General features: G+C 44.0%; 1 protein-coding gene across 1 annotated transcript; it reads right to left on the reverse strand.

The window, feature by feature from the left end:
• Positions 1-7819: 7819 nt before the first annotated feature.
• Positions 7820-14615, reverse strand: LOC115005418 (interferon-induced protein with tetratricopeptide repeats 5-like). Its single transcript, XM_029427216.1, has 3 exons — positions 14523-14615; positions 9360-9894; positions 7820-7879 (listed from the first exon to the last, which is right to left on the reverse strand). Exons 1-3 carry the CDS (start codon positions 14603-14605, stop codon positions 7820-7822), a joined length of 678 nt encoding a protein of 225 aa, XP_029283076.1. The 5' UTR covers positions 14606-14615.
• Between the last annotated feature and the right edge of the window lie 533 nt (positions 14616-15148).

Below are 15148 nucleotides of genomic sequence, written 5' to 3' on the forward strand. Positions count from 1 at the left end.
TTGTCAATGCTATTGAACAGCTGCAGGGAGAAGTTATGAAACCAGTGGGCACATATGTAAAATACAATGCTAAGAATTCGTATGAGAAGTTCCCCACTCTGTCTTTGGACATCCTAGGTAAAAAGATTGTATTTTTGGTTGATTCAGGTGCCACTCACTCTGTTGTTAAAATTAGTGATCTGCCTGACTGCAAGTTGAGTGGCAGATACATCCATTCTATTGGAGCTGCGGGTGTTACTGTTAAAGAAAGATTCTCCATGCCAGTAAAATGCACAGATATAGGTGATAACAGCCACCCTTTTCCCTCATCTGTTAAACACAGTTTTCTATTATCATCAGTCTGTCCCATAAATTTGATGGGAAGAGATTTGATATTACAGTTTGGTCTCAACCTCATCTCCACCGATGAAGGTTTAGAAGTCAGACGTTCATCTCCCATAATGCTCAACACTGCATTATGGCAACCTGATACATCATTTGTGTATCTTTGGCTCCTAAATTTTCCTGTATCAGAAAAACTGATACATTTGACCCATCAGCGGGTTCTTTCCAATGCTGTATTTATGCCTAATGATCATTTGCATTGTACTGTTCATGTGGCTGAGGGAGGTGCATCTCAATGTTTTCAGCAGGATTTTCTTATGGATGACATTAATGATGAGATAATGTTGAAGACTATGTATTGGAGCTCGCTGCGCAGCGCTATTTCTGTTACTCTCACACCCCGCCAATCAGCGTTGTATCAAGTGTCAGGGGCGGTGCCACATGTCTCTCTAGCAAAAGCTCCGGCAGACAAATGGCAAGATTTGGGCCCTCTTGTTAAAGATTGGGAGTCAGCTGATGACTGGCAACCCACACACACATCATTTATTATGTACTCTCCCTCTAAAGACGTCTATAAAAATGACATCCACTGTACAGCACACACACTCCGCTCTGTAATATGCATCGATTCTGAAGACACTCCAGGAGTGCCTCCCACACAAGGTACATACTTTGCACATGTTTCTGATCTCCCACTGGCTTTGTCAGATGTTCCAAGAACATTATGGGCAGCTCACAAATATGATGTAGGTTTAATTCGCTCCGCTGATCCTGTGATTATGTAATTATGTAATTAGTAATGGCTCTATGACTTCGGTGTTGTTGCAGGATCATGGGGGAAAACAGAGGCCTGTTGCCTATTTCTCCTCCAAATTAGACGCTGTGGCTGCAGGTCTCCCTACATGTCTTCGTGCTGTAGCTGCTGCTGAGAAAGCACTCACTTCCTCACGTGACATTGTCGGCTATGCTCCATTGACTCTTTTGGTGCCTCATGCTGTGTCTCTCATCTTGTGTGAACAAAGAACTTCACACCTCTCTGCTGCTCGCTATTTAAGATATCACACATGCCTTTTGGACATGCCAAATGTTGTAGTCAAACGTTATACTACTCTCAATCCTGCATCTCTTATGCCCTTACCTGATGACGGTGACGAACACGACTGTGTTGCCGAATTACTCATTGTGTGCACACCACGACCTGACCTTAAAGACATACCTTTGACTAATCCTGATCTCGTTCTGTATGTTGATGGGTCCGCATCTCGTGACCCAGATGATTCTAATCGTGTTGGTTTTTCTGTTGTTTCAGATTCTGCTGTACTCTGTTCTGGCCCTCTCCCATGTCACCTCTCAGCACAGGCAGCTGAGCTTATGGCCCTAACTGAAGCATGCTCTCTAGCAAAAGGGAAATCCGTAAATATTTACACAGATTCTAGATATGCTTTTGGGGTTGTCCATGATTTTGGCGCTATTTGGAAGTGTAGATCCTTCCTCAAATCTGACGGTAAACATGTCCTCAACCACGTGTTGGTTTCTAATCTGTTAGAAGCCATTCTACTCCCCTCTCAGATCTCTGTTTGTAAATGCACAGCTCACACCAGCAACACTGACCTGGTGTCTCGGGGGAATGTATCTGCTGACTCTGCAGCAAAGACTGCAGCACGCTCCCCTGCTAAGACCACTTACACATGTCCCTCCATTCCAGTTCCCTCCTACATTGATAACATGTCCTCCCTCACAGCTATGCAAACACTGGCCCCACAAGCTGAACGCTCCTCCTGGATCTCGACTGGAGCTCATTTTGACCCCTCTGTTAAAATATGGATTGGTCCTAACTCCAATCCCTGTTTACCTCGCCATTTCTTTCCCCACTTTGCTAAATTGACACATGGGTTAGACCATGTGTCAAAAGAGGGGATGGTAAGTGCTATTAATACACACTGGTACACAAGGGGTTTCACAGTTGTGGCTCAAAAACATTGTGAAGCATGTTTAATTTGCATAACCCAAAATTCTGGTAAACCTGTAAAAGTTCAAGGGGCAGGTGCACATCCACTCCCCGGTGGTCCATTTGAGCATATCATGCTTGATTTTATAGAACTCTCTCCATAAGAAGGAAAGAAACACTGCCTAGTTGTAGTAGATATGTGGTCAAAATGGGTTGAAGCATTTCCTGTAAAAGCACAAACAGCAGGGGCAGTAGCAAAAATACTACTAAGAGAGATTATCCCAAGATGGGGCCTGCCAAAGAAACTATCAAGCGATAACGGCTCACATTTTGCAAACGAAGCAATAGCCCAAATCAATGAATACCTTGGCATGGACATTAGGAAACATTGCTCATATCACCCTCAAAGTGGAGGCGCTGTAGAAAGAGAAAATGGCACAATCAAAAATAAACTAGCCAAATGTTGCGCTGACACAAAGATGTCCTGGACACAAGCTCTGCCTATAGTGTTGATGTACATGAGAATGAGGAAAAGAACAAGAAGTCAGCTGAGCCCATTTGAGATATTGTTTGGTGCTCCTCCTCAGATTGGATTGACGGCACCAGGGATGCCTCTCCCCTCCACGACTCTGTGTGAGGATGCTATGTTGAGCTATTGTATTAACCTCTCATCCAATTTAGCAGATATCCGCCGCCAGGTTGTAGCAGCCCTACCAACACCTGCAGACGGACCCCTGCACAGCCTCCAGCCCGGAGACACGGTGCTGAAAGAGCTGGAAAACCAGTCCTTGGCAGGGTCCATACCTCATCCTCCTCGTCACCCAGACGGCAATAAAGGTTGCAGAAAGAGCTACTTGGGTCCATGCAAGCCACTGCAAAGCTGTAATAACGCATCAGGAAAAGAACAAAGAAACAGACGACGACAAGTAGTGTGCCAAACTACCACCAGCACCACACCACACACACACACACACACACACCATACTTAGCTACTGTTTATATTTTTCTGGGCAAATTGTGTTTTTCTCATTTGTTTAGGCATTGTTTGGGGTTTTGGCTACAGTAGCATTGGGAGAAAATCCACTAGAGCAAAATGATCACCCTTACCAAAATTCAAGAAAAAGGTAGCCGTGTTTGGAGGTTTTGTCTAAAGGAAAAAAGAACAATAGTCTATTGTATCATCAGCGTCGCAACGTTATTGGTCCCCACATTTCTCGTCCTAGGACCATGGCTAGTTCATCCGTCCAAAGAAGGAGATATTAAAAAAAAAAAAATAGACACCACAGAGACTATCCATAGGCATAAACAATACGTTGGCGAAGAGGGTAGGAGTAGATGGGAAGACGGATTGGTGAAACGAGGGGAAAAGAATATTACCCTGCAGGAAGGCTTCACTAGTACTGTGAAATTAGACCCATGTGCGTACATGACAGGTTTAGATCCAAAGAAGCTTGGATGGGCCGATATGTACATCTGCTATGTCGAAAATGGTGGCTACACCGCCACTCATTGTTCAGGAGGGTGGGCTCATGTCCTCTGGACTACATCACATGAAGACTGGGGGTACACTCTATGGGACGATAAAACAGACATTAAGGGACGCCTATCCATTACAAAAATCAGCTCCACAGGGACAGCTGTTTTATTACAGCTCCGCGATGCTCACAAAAAGAATAAAGGCTATTACGTCATCTGCGCTTATGTGTCTGGCACTGATCCTTGCGGCACCTTCTATATAGACATTATACCTAAAACAAAATCACCCTCTGTACCCACCACCACAGTATTACAATCTATAGGGACTTCCACTCTTTTGCAACGCACTCCAAATCCTCACAACGACCCTGATCCAGATGCCTGGGTATCCAATATGAATCTAGGGACAAACTCGTGGTGGCACGTGATAAATTATTTTTTACATGCTGCAGGCCAGAACACGTCATGCTATGCGTGTACATTGTTCCCTCAAGATTCCTCTATGGCACTCCCGATCAGACCCAGATCCTTATCCAAGACTGAAGTTATCTGTGCTCTGATAGCCCTAACTAACCCAATATCTACTCGTCCCGGTCACAAAGCTCGAGATTCATGGTACAAGGTTAACTCCATGGATATCCCAACCGCATGTAACTACCTTCAAAAGGCAAAAATCCGTTCCACTAATGCCTACACTGTAATGGTAAACTCGTTCAATACTTTCACACCACTCTCCAGAGTGCATTCTAGTCACCTCAATACTCTCCATCATACCGTTTGCATAAGAAGATATCATGTCCCTAATAACTTTGCCCCATCCAAGTTTTTCGTCGGAGAGATACCAGACCATTTATGTAAAATAATCCTCAATTCCACCTGCGGCGAAAGAGAGTATAACAAATCAACCTGTGTAGAGCCAAATATTCCAAACAGAATTAACCTATCAAAATTGTCCTCCAATCTATCTAGGAATGTCTATTGGCCAAGTGATTCTGGAGCAGGAAGCTTACAGGCCTATGTGTGGCTCTGCGGTGATTCCCTGTACCAAGTCCTGTCCCCCGTCTGGACAGGAACCTGTGCTATGGTTGATTTAACTCCAACCATCACCATTCTAGATACCCTGATGTACACTACCCATCACTACCCTGAGTTCAGACACCCCAGTCACCATGCTCAGAAAAGAGAGGTGATTAGCCCAGGGGCAATTTTCCCATGGTGGGGTGCAGTTAACAATGCTCACAACATAGACAAACTCCATGCCTCGGTAGAAAATCTGACCGCCATCGTGATCTCTGGTTTCACGGCTCTAACCCCTTACATGGCAGCCTCCAGAAACATGTTGCTGCAGCACCAACTCGCCCTCGACCTCGTGTTTGCCTCCAAGGGAGGTCTGTGCCACGTTATAGGTGATTCATGCTGTACCTACATACCCGATGCATCCCAAAACATGTCTGCAACCATATCTCATCTCAACGCCCTCTTAGCTGACATGAAAGCCGAGGACGTCCCCCTTAGCTCTGGCTGGGAGTGGTGGTCCTGGCTCACTGGGGGCGGATGGGAAGCATGGGCAGCCTGGATATTGACGCCATTACTCATCATTGCTTCCACATGCTGCTGTTGTGTTGTTCCTTTAATCAGAAAACTTGTATCTAACATGATTTCCACAGCATTCGTTCAGTACACTTCACTCCAAGACAAGGACCAAACACAACATGAAGATTGTAAATTTCTGTACACAGATTCTGAATGTTCAGACACCGAAGTATAATTCTGTTCCTACCTCTCACTAATGCTTATCTACCTCATGGCTCTGTAAATATAAAACCCAGCTAGATTTCCATGACATATTTATGATGTACTTACTTAAAGACTGCAAGGTGCCAGTATGTATTGATGTCCTATGTTACCTATATTATATATTATTGAGATTCTTGATGATCAAATATGATCAAAAGAGAGGAATGTAATAGCAATTTAAATGTCTACTGTTTTAATTATATAAGTTTCCTATGTTAAACAAGCCAACTGCCATTTGATGCTAACATAGGAGTCACCCGTTGGTATCTGGCGTTGCAACCGTTCAACTTCAAGGTGATCCATAGGCCGGGTAACTGGATGGTTGTGGCTGATTTCCTCTCCCGCTCGGCGGAGGGGGGGGGGAGTTAGCTTGCGGCCGGCGGGCTCCCGGCCTGAGTCGGGCGGTGGGGGTGTGTGGCAGTGGGGTGTGGTTAGGGCGCCGGCTGCGGTGGAGAGACAGGAGTGTCCCAGCTGGAGGCCAGACAGCTGAACGGAATCAGGTAATCAGTCACATAATAAATGCACGGTGATGGCCTGGTTCTGTTCTCTTGCAGTAGGCTGGGTTCGAGACTAGACGGAGACGCTTCTGCAGCCACGACGCAGAGCATCCTGGAGAGCAGCGGACAGCAGAGCGACCGACAGGAGTGCGACCTGTGTCAGCTGTGCCTGTTTATAACCATACCTGTGTGAGAATAAAGCGTGTGTGTGACACTACCCCCTCCTCTCTGTCATAATTATCCCTGACGGGGGACAAGAGGGTCCACAGTGTGTTAGTCGGATTCAGGAGTTCCTCAAAGTGCTCCTTCCACCGCCCGATAACCTTCACAGCTGTGCACAGCTTGGATGGTTCCCCGCTTTCCCCTACTGAGGTGATGGACGATTTTCCAGATGCACCTTGGTGCCGACCGAAAGTCCTTCTCCATAGACTCTCCCACACCCGCTTTGAGTCCGTCGGTACCCTGCATCTGTTTCCGGAGTCCTCCCGGATAACGGATGTCCACCATGGTGTTTGAGGGTTACCGCCCCTTGAGGCACCTAAGACCTTGAGACCACAGCTGCTCACCGCAGCTTCAGCAATAGACGTTTTGAACATTGCCCACTCAGGTTCAATGCCCCCAACCTCCAAAGAGATGTCTGAAAAGCTCCGCCGGTGGTGTGAGTTGAAGATCTCCCGGACAGGGGCTTCCTCCAGACATTGTCAGTTCACCTACACTACCCGTTTGGGTTTACCAGGTCTGTCCAAAGTCTTCCCCCACCCCTTGATCCAACTCACCACCAGATGGTGATCAGTTGACAGCTCCGCCCCTCACTTCACCAAAGTGTCCAAAACATGCGGCCTTAGATCAGATGATACGATCACAAAATCGATCATTGACCTTTGGCCTAGGGTGCTCTGGTACCACATACACTTATGAGCATCCTTATGTTCGAACATTGTGTTTGTTATGGCCATTCCATGACTATCACAGAAGTCCAACAACAAACGACCGTTCAGGTTTAGATCAGGTAGGCCGTTCCTCCCAACCACGCCTCTCCAGGTGTCTCCATCGTTTCCTACGTGCACGTTGAAGTCTCCCAGCAAGACTTCGGAGTACCCTACTGGAGCCCCCTGCAGGGCTCCATTCAGGGTCTCCAAGAAGGCCGAATACTCTGAACTGCTGTTTGGGGCATAGGCAAAAACAACAGTCAGAGTTGTCCCCCCATAACCTTAAGGCGTAAGGAGGGGACCCTCTTGTCCACCGGGGTGAACGACAATGTAGTGGCGCTCAGCCAGGGACTTATGAGTATCCCCACACCGCCCAACGCCTCACACCTTGGGCAACTCCGGAGAAGAATAGAGTCCAACCCCTATCCAGGAGTACGGTTCCAGAGCCAAGACTGTGCGTAGAGGTAAGCCCCACCAGATCCAACTGGTAGCGCTCCACCTCCCGCACTAGTTCTGGCTTCTTCCCCCACAGAGAGGTAACGTTCCACGTCCCCAGAGCCAGCCTCTGTTGCCCGGGTCTGGTCCGTCGAGATCCCTCGACGGACGGCGCACCCGACACCAGCAGTTTATCCCATGAGTGGTGGGCCCACAGGATGGATGGATGGATGGGAGGCATCACGTAGCTTCATTGGGCGTGCCCGACCGGGCTCCATGACAATCCCGGCCACTAGCCACTCGCTGTCGGGCCCTCCCTCTGGGCCTGGCTCCAGACGGGGGCCCCAGGCTTCCTCCAGGCAGGGTCTCTCCTTCTCTTTCCCTCTGTATCATGAGGTTGTTTTGAACCATTCTTAGTCCGGCCCCTTGCCTGAGACCAATTTGACTTGGGAGACCCTACCAGGGGCACCAGGCTGCAGACAACACAGCTCTCAGGTTCATAGGGACACACAAACCTCTCCACCACGGTAAGGTAATGGTTCCCGGAGAGGATGCTAATGTTAATTATACAACATTTGTCTAGAATTTTGTCCCGCATTTATAGTATTATTGAAAACCGGGTGACAGTTTAAGTTTGCAATAATTGAAGTTCCCTATAATAAAAAACACACCTTAAGTTCAAAAAGGTGAAGTTGAGTCGTATTGTGTTGTCTGCACCACTTATCAGTGATAAAAACACAGATGCCCCAGATGTATTTAAGTTTCTTGTATATAGTAACCACCAAAACAAAAAAAAACCACTTAAATAACTTTTATTGGTGTACATGATGCATATTTATTATTGTATACAACTTAGACAATGATTGACATTTTTTTATTTTGCCTTTATTTATATAGGTAAAATCTCATTGAGACACAGGGTCTCATTCTCAAGAGAGACATATTTTCTATACATACAATCAGCTGGTGATAATATTCAGTTTATACATCAAGTTAAGTATTACAGTACCAATCAAAGAGTTTTATAGTTCACAAAACAAAGCTAACTGCAAAGCAAATTGCAAAGGCTATATAAACAATTTTACAAATAATCTTTTAGATATTGTGACAATATCTAACATCTGTCTTCCATTAACTACTAAAGTGCAGACACGTGTTGAAACCTGCGTTTAAAAGACAAAGCTTGATTAATTTACTGATTATTTTCAGGTAATGCAATACCTATATTTGTTCTGGATTCAGAACCAGTGCTGTTAAAAACATTATGGCTCTTGCAGGTTTTCCAGAAACTTCTGTATTTAGCGACACATTCTGTCCTTGCCTTTGTCTCTTATGTTTTTTAGAACTTTGATGCTTTTCTCACGAAAGATGGATTGTTGCGGTATCTCTGCCGCCTTCATGTGATATCTTAGTGAGCTGGTGCGATCCTGTCCTTGGAAGTTTAAATATTTTGCGTAGTTGTTGTAAAGCATCTGTTTGCCTGCCTGATCAAGATCACTTTTTAGCAGCTCCTGGTATATCTGCTTAGCTTTAACCTTGCCGTTAGTTGATTTGGAATATATATTTGCAAGGTCTATTTTCTTCCCAAGGGAAGAATGAGGGTAAAGTGAAATCACCTCTTCATGGAGACTGATTGCTCTGTCTACCATGCTTTGTTTTTTTCAGAACCTCCTCTGCCAAGTCAATGGCCTCATCAACAGATACCTAGTTTCTGTAAACCCTAAGTAATGGTTTAATACCACTGTAGCTGCTGATAGGATTTCTCAAAACCTCCCTGGCTAGCTTACATGCTTCATCTTTAATTATTTCTCCTTTCTTAGCACAATGCTCAAGGTAGTGAACAGCAAAGTACAAGTTCTCTGGATCCTGTTCTTTGGCGATTCTCATTTTCTCCAAGATGTCAGCCCCCAGCCCTGTGCTGCTGTGCTTTGAAGCAAACATTAACCCTTTGACATGGTAGGTGTGCCACTCCACCATGTCCGGCTGCATCCTAATGGCTCTCTGGAAGTAATCTGCAGCCAGCAGCATTTTATCTGTGCTAAACCTTATGAAAGTCCAGGCTTTTTCAGCGTAGATCTCTGGGTGGAGCTCATCCTGGGCTGGAGATTGGTATTTTTTCATCAGAGTGTCGACCTTTGTCAGGTAAGCCTCACTCTCTGCTGGGTCTCCCAGGTGGTGGTGCAGCCAAGCCAGGTTTCCGTAATTCACCACTAACCAGGGACCCTCATCTGCGTTTCTCATCTGACGGAAGGCCTCTGTAGCCTTGTTGAAGAAACTCTGGGCTTCTTCAGTGAACCCCAGCTTGTATTCAATGAACCCCCGCAGCTTGTAAATGTGACCCAGCCAGCTGTGTCTGTCCTCGGTGAAGAAATCCTCAAACCTTTCCCTGCAACGGAAAAGTTTGGACCTGCTGGTGTCCAGATCCCAGGTGAAGTGACACTGCAGGGCCTCCAGTTTGGACACCAGTGTTGTTTGACTCTGATCAGCACTGGTGGAGAATTAAAATAACAATTATTAAAACACATCATAAGTAGGTTAATGTGATGAAGTCTGCAATTAGTGCATAACCACTGTTCATCTCATGCGGAGAAAGGGAAGAGGGAAGGAAGTGTCAGGTAAATAAATCCTGATTAGTATTAATCCACACTGGAAAGACTATCATATGTATTTGTCTACCTCAATCAATATATTACGACACTACGAATATGTTTCTGCACTATTATGTATTTTCTGCACAATTATGTATTTTATGCACTGAATGTATTACAAACATAATAGGGGCACTTCCCCTTTAAGAGTAACAGGTCAACAAACCATCACTTCCTGACTGCTGACGGAGGAGTGTGTGGGCGCCAAACTGGGACCAATGAGGAGAAGGTCAACGCCTACTCCATGTATTAGATGAGATGTTTACAACCCTTTGTGCACACTTGAAGCGGAACCGTCAGACAGTTAACTGGGGTTTTTAGAGCGTTCAGTCTGTGGAAACGGCGAAGTGAAAAGTGTCCTCAGCTGAGAGTATTTTCTATGTTTGACTTATCACGTTAAATAAATATATCGATTGAACTAGAGGATTGCTGTTTTGATTCGACATTCAAGCTCCGAGTTCTTCAGCTTTTTCCAACCCTTTAATTGGCGTCCCTGGGTGGGCCCAGAAAGGAGAAGTGAAGAACGATCGCCGAGTATCGTTGACTGGTATTCATTGCACGTGCAAAAGATCAGGTGAGAGTGAACACCGGTTAAAACAAATATTCACTACAGGTAGATTAGGAAAATGTATTAATGAATGCCAGCAACAATGTTCGACGGTCATAGCTAATACAACTGCTGTTAAACGATAGAAAGCAATCCTGAATGTTGAAATGCATGTGATAAGAGCAAGCATTGAAGATATTAATTGTGTTTCACGATATTAATTACTAAAAAGCCTACGAAGTTCTGGTTAGAGTTCACGGGGAACTCATACTTAATCAAAGAAAGTCCGTAATGGGTGTCCGGTCTGGTACCGGATAAAGCTTACGGTAAGCTTGCATTGATGTAGTTTAATACGAAAACACCTACGGAAGGTAGCTAAGAAAGCTTAGTTAGTTTAATGTTAAAGAAGTCCTATGGAAGGCAGATAGGTATAGTTTAATTAAAAGACTTAAGGGAAGCGTGGCTTAGAAGCCAGTGTTGTTTACCAAAGGAGAATAGTGATTATAATCCTGAATTACGTGAGAACCGATGACGATCGCCTCATAGTCTCAGATGTTGTATATCATCTCCTTTGGGGCAAGCATAGTGTAAAACATGTTAAGATTTGTTGTATTGTTGTATTGTTGTATTGTTGTGAGTAAAGTGTGTTTAAAGCAGGCCTAAGGCGAGGCTAAACTAGCGCTGATATTTAGCTAATGCATTGGAGTTTGACCCGCATGAATCAAGTAAAGAACCAGATAATCTAACAACTAACCAATTCCAAAATGAAACTTCACCCCCTAACAACCTACGCATGAAACGCATGAAACGGGACGAAACCGTAGATATTAACAAAGAGGGAATTACTGTAACAGTAGAGGAAGGCAAGATCACCTCGTTTGAATTTGATGTAAACACCATGAAGTCTGTTAATGCTTTCCAATGGAGCACACAATGTGATTCCAATAAAGCCAAGTATCTATGTACACCTCCCTGTTATTTTGGCGATGTATTTTCACACTCGAACGGAGGATGGATTAATCTAGACCATCGTTTGGTTGAAAAATGGAGAATCATAAAACGAAGCCCATGTCAGTGCGGTGTGAAAGAACCACCAAATACTAACCCTGATCCAAGAACTTTGCCTGGTAATGGTCATCCGACAAATTGTAACCCTGTGGTCATCACGATCTTCAATCCCGATTCCACTGATTCTGGCCTGTACTATTTAGGTATATCAAAGAATCCTAAAGACCCACTTTTCAGCTTCACGTTAAGGGTAATCGAGCCTAGGAAGACACCCTATATATTGCATGCTGATTTGGAAAAGAAAAGAACGAAAGTGACTTATCTGAATGTCAATAGTCTTAAAGATACAATGGCAGCGGAGACAGGATATCAAGAGAAAAATGCATGGTTGGATTGGGTGAGATATTCGGCTGCACATAATTATCAGCCAAACTGTGTTGCATGTGCCACGGCTAGACCTAGTTTAGCAACTGTGCCATTCCCATTGAATCTGAGGAAAGACCCAACAGGTATTAAGTGCATGCTCGCATTGTACACATCTCTTGAACCAAACGGCTGCAAATCATTAGCATTGTTGTATCCAGTGACTAGAAAGGACATCATTCCACCCCCATTCAGAGCCTACGAGGGCGATTATGAGTGCATCAAGAGAACCAAAGGTACAGGCACTGAAGTAGGACATTTTAAAGGGTGTAATTCTACCATAGAGGTCACCCCACAAGGGATAGTCCTGGAAACACCTATATCATTCATGTTATATGCCAGAGCTGATGTATGGTGGTATTGTGGTACACATATCCTGTATCCAAATCTACCAGCAGACTGGGTAGGTACCTGTGCATTAGTGCAGTTGGTAATGCCTTTCTACATAATGCCATTTACTCCAGAAGAACTTACTGATCTGGCTAATGGAGAGACTCTCAAGAGTCGAGTTAAAAGTTCTGCTCCCGGTGGAAGTTTCAGCTCCACAATTTACATAGACTCCATAGGAGTACCACGAGGTGTGCCCAATGAATTCAAAGCTAGAAATCCAGTATTTGCGGGTCTGGAGTCCATTTTCGCTCAGGTCACTATCAACAAAAATGTAGATTGGATTAATTACATTTATTACAACCAGCAGAGATTTGTGAACTTCACCAGAGATGCTCTCACTGGGGTGCATGAGCAGTTAGGGCGGACTAGCCTGATGACTCAACAGAACAGAATTGCATTAGACATGTTGCTAGCTGAAAAAGGGGGTGTCTGTAAATTGTTTGGATCTATGTGTTGTACTTTCATCCCAAATAACACAGCTCCTGATGGATCCTTTACCAGAGCTTTGAAGGGACTTGACAGACTGAGCAAAGAGCTAGCATCAAACAGTGGGGTAGAGAATTACTTCACAGACTCCCTGGAGCGTTGGTTTGGTCAGTATAAGATGTTGGTATTGTTCATACCGATAATGATAGGCATAATAATCCTATGTGGATGCTGTGGCATTCCATGTATCCACACCCTGACCACTAGATTGATCACCACTGCCCTGAGCAAAGAGAAAGAAACTGAGAAAGGTCAGTTTTTTATGCAAGAGCAAACCAAGTTACTCATAGACTATGATATAGAGCAGGAACACGAAAACCAGGAAGATAATTTCGTGTGAATAACTCTACAAAGTGTTTTTTGCTGCCATACCGAAGCCACTGACTTATTGTAGCTACAGTCTTTTATTGTAGTCACAGTCTCTCAGTCGTATACAGATATTACAGTCTTATACAGACATTAAAAGTTTACTAATATTTACAGTCTTTTACTGATGTTAATGTTTACTGATATTTACAGTCTTTTACTGGAAGTGTTTTTTATTATACTGAAGCTAATTGTCTGTATGCTGGAATAAAAAGTGAAGTTCTTTGTTATTATACTGAAGGTGTTCTTTAGTACAGTTGATGTTTTATACAGAAGGTATTCTTTATTAAAGTTGATGTTTTCTACCAAAGGTACTTTTTATGACTGGAATAAAAACAAGTGCAATATGAATGTATTCTTGTATACCATATGCTGAATTTGTACACCACTCGGTGCCTTATATTTACTGGAGATTATACACACCATAAATGGTGTGTAAAGGGGGAATTGTCAGGTAAATAAATCCTGATTAGTATTAATCCACACTGGAAAGACTATCATATGTATTTGTCTACCTCAATCAATATATTACGACACTACGAATATGTTTCTGCACTATTATGTATTTTCTGCACAATTATGTATTTTATGCACAATTATGTATTACAAACATAATAGGGGCACTTCCCCTTTAAGAGTAACAGGTCAACAAACCATCACTTCCTGACTGCTGACGGAGGAGCGTGTGGGCGCCAAACTGGGACCAATGAGGAGAAGGTCAACGCCTACTCCATGTATTAGATGAGATGTTTACAACCCTTTGTGCACACTTGAAGCGGAACCGTCAGACAGTTAACTGGGGTTTTTAGAGCGTTCAGTCTGTGGAAACGGCGAAGTGAAAAGTGTCCTCAGCTGAGAGTATTTTCTATGTTTGACTTATCACGTTAAATAAATATATCGATTGAACTAGAGGATTGCTGTTTTGATTCGACATTCAAGCTCCGAGTTCTTCAGCTTTTTCCAACCCTTTAGAAGGAATGGAGTAAGAAGCACTGAGTAGACAGCAAACAAGTAAACAAAGAAAGGAAACATGAACAGTCATAAGGAAAATAAAACATCCATCTTTCTTTCATTCCCTTTCAGCAGCAACATTTTCAGCTTCTCCTGGGGGATCCCAGGGTGTTACGTTTTGTAATAAGGAGGACCCAAATGCAAAAACCAAGATGAGGTTAAACAAAAGAGAGCTTTATATAGCAAAAGCTTACCAATATATAAAACGAGGTAACAAATAGAACTGAAAACACGAACCAGGGTTGACACAGGATAGCACGAAGATTCACGAGGGTACACGAGGGACGCACACGGCAACATGGATAGCATGAGCAGAACATGAGAGTAACAAAAATAATGAACTGACAAAGAACACTGAGACAGACAGGGATATATACACACAGACACTAAATGAGGGAACAAGACACAGCTGGGAGAGAAAGGCAAATACACAGGAGGAAACTAATGAAGGGAACGAGACACAACTGGGGGAGAAAGGCAAATACACAAGGGCAGGAAGTAATACAAGACATGACACAAGGGGAAGGGAACATTTCAAAATAAAACAGGAAACGCAAATCCAGCGTCGTGACACAGGGTGTTCCCAAGCCAGATGAGATATATAAATTCTATTCTATAATATAAAAATATTATTTCCTCAGCGTGTTCTGGGTCTACCCCGGAGTCTTCAAGATTTGGACGGAAAACCGCAGAAGGAAAGCTTAATTTCCTCCGTATGTCTGAGCTTACATACCCTATGACTTATGCTGAGCCCAGCTACCCTACTGAGGGAACTTATTTCGGCCACTTTTGTTTGTGAACTCAATCTTTCGGTCACTACCCAAAGCTCATGACTAAAGGTGAGGATTTTGGATCTCTGGGGC

The sequence above is a fragment of the Cottoperca gobio genome, unplaced genomic scaffold (assembly GCF_900634415.1).
Source record: "Cottoperca gobio unplaced genomic scaffold, fCotGob3.1 fCotGob3_2arrow_ctg1, whole genome shotgun sequence".
NCBI classification, from domain to species: domain Eukaryota; kingdom Metazoa; phylum Chordata; class Actinopteri; order Perciformes; family Bovichtidae; genus Cottoperca; species Cottoperca gobio.

Coding starts and splice junctions, on each gene's coding strand:
- LOC115005418 (XM_029427216.1), bottom strand. CDS start 14,605: ATGTTCTGCTCATGCTATCCATGTTGCCGTGTGCGTCCCTCGTGTACC. Junction 9,895..14,522: donor GCTATCCTGTGTCAACCCTG/GTTCGTGTTTTC, acceptor ATTCTCCACCAG/TGCTGATCAGAGTCAAACAA. Junction 7,880..9,359: donor TGGAGTGGCACACCTACCAT/GTCAAAGGGTTA, acceptor TGTTGTCTGCAG/CCTGGTGCCCCTGGTAGGGT.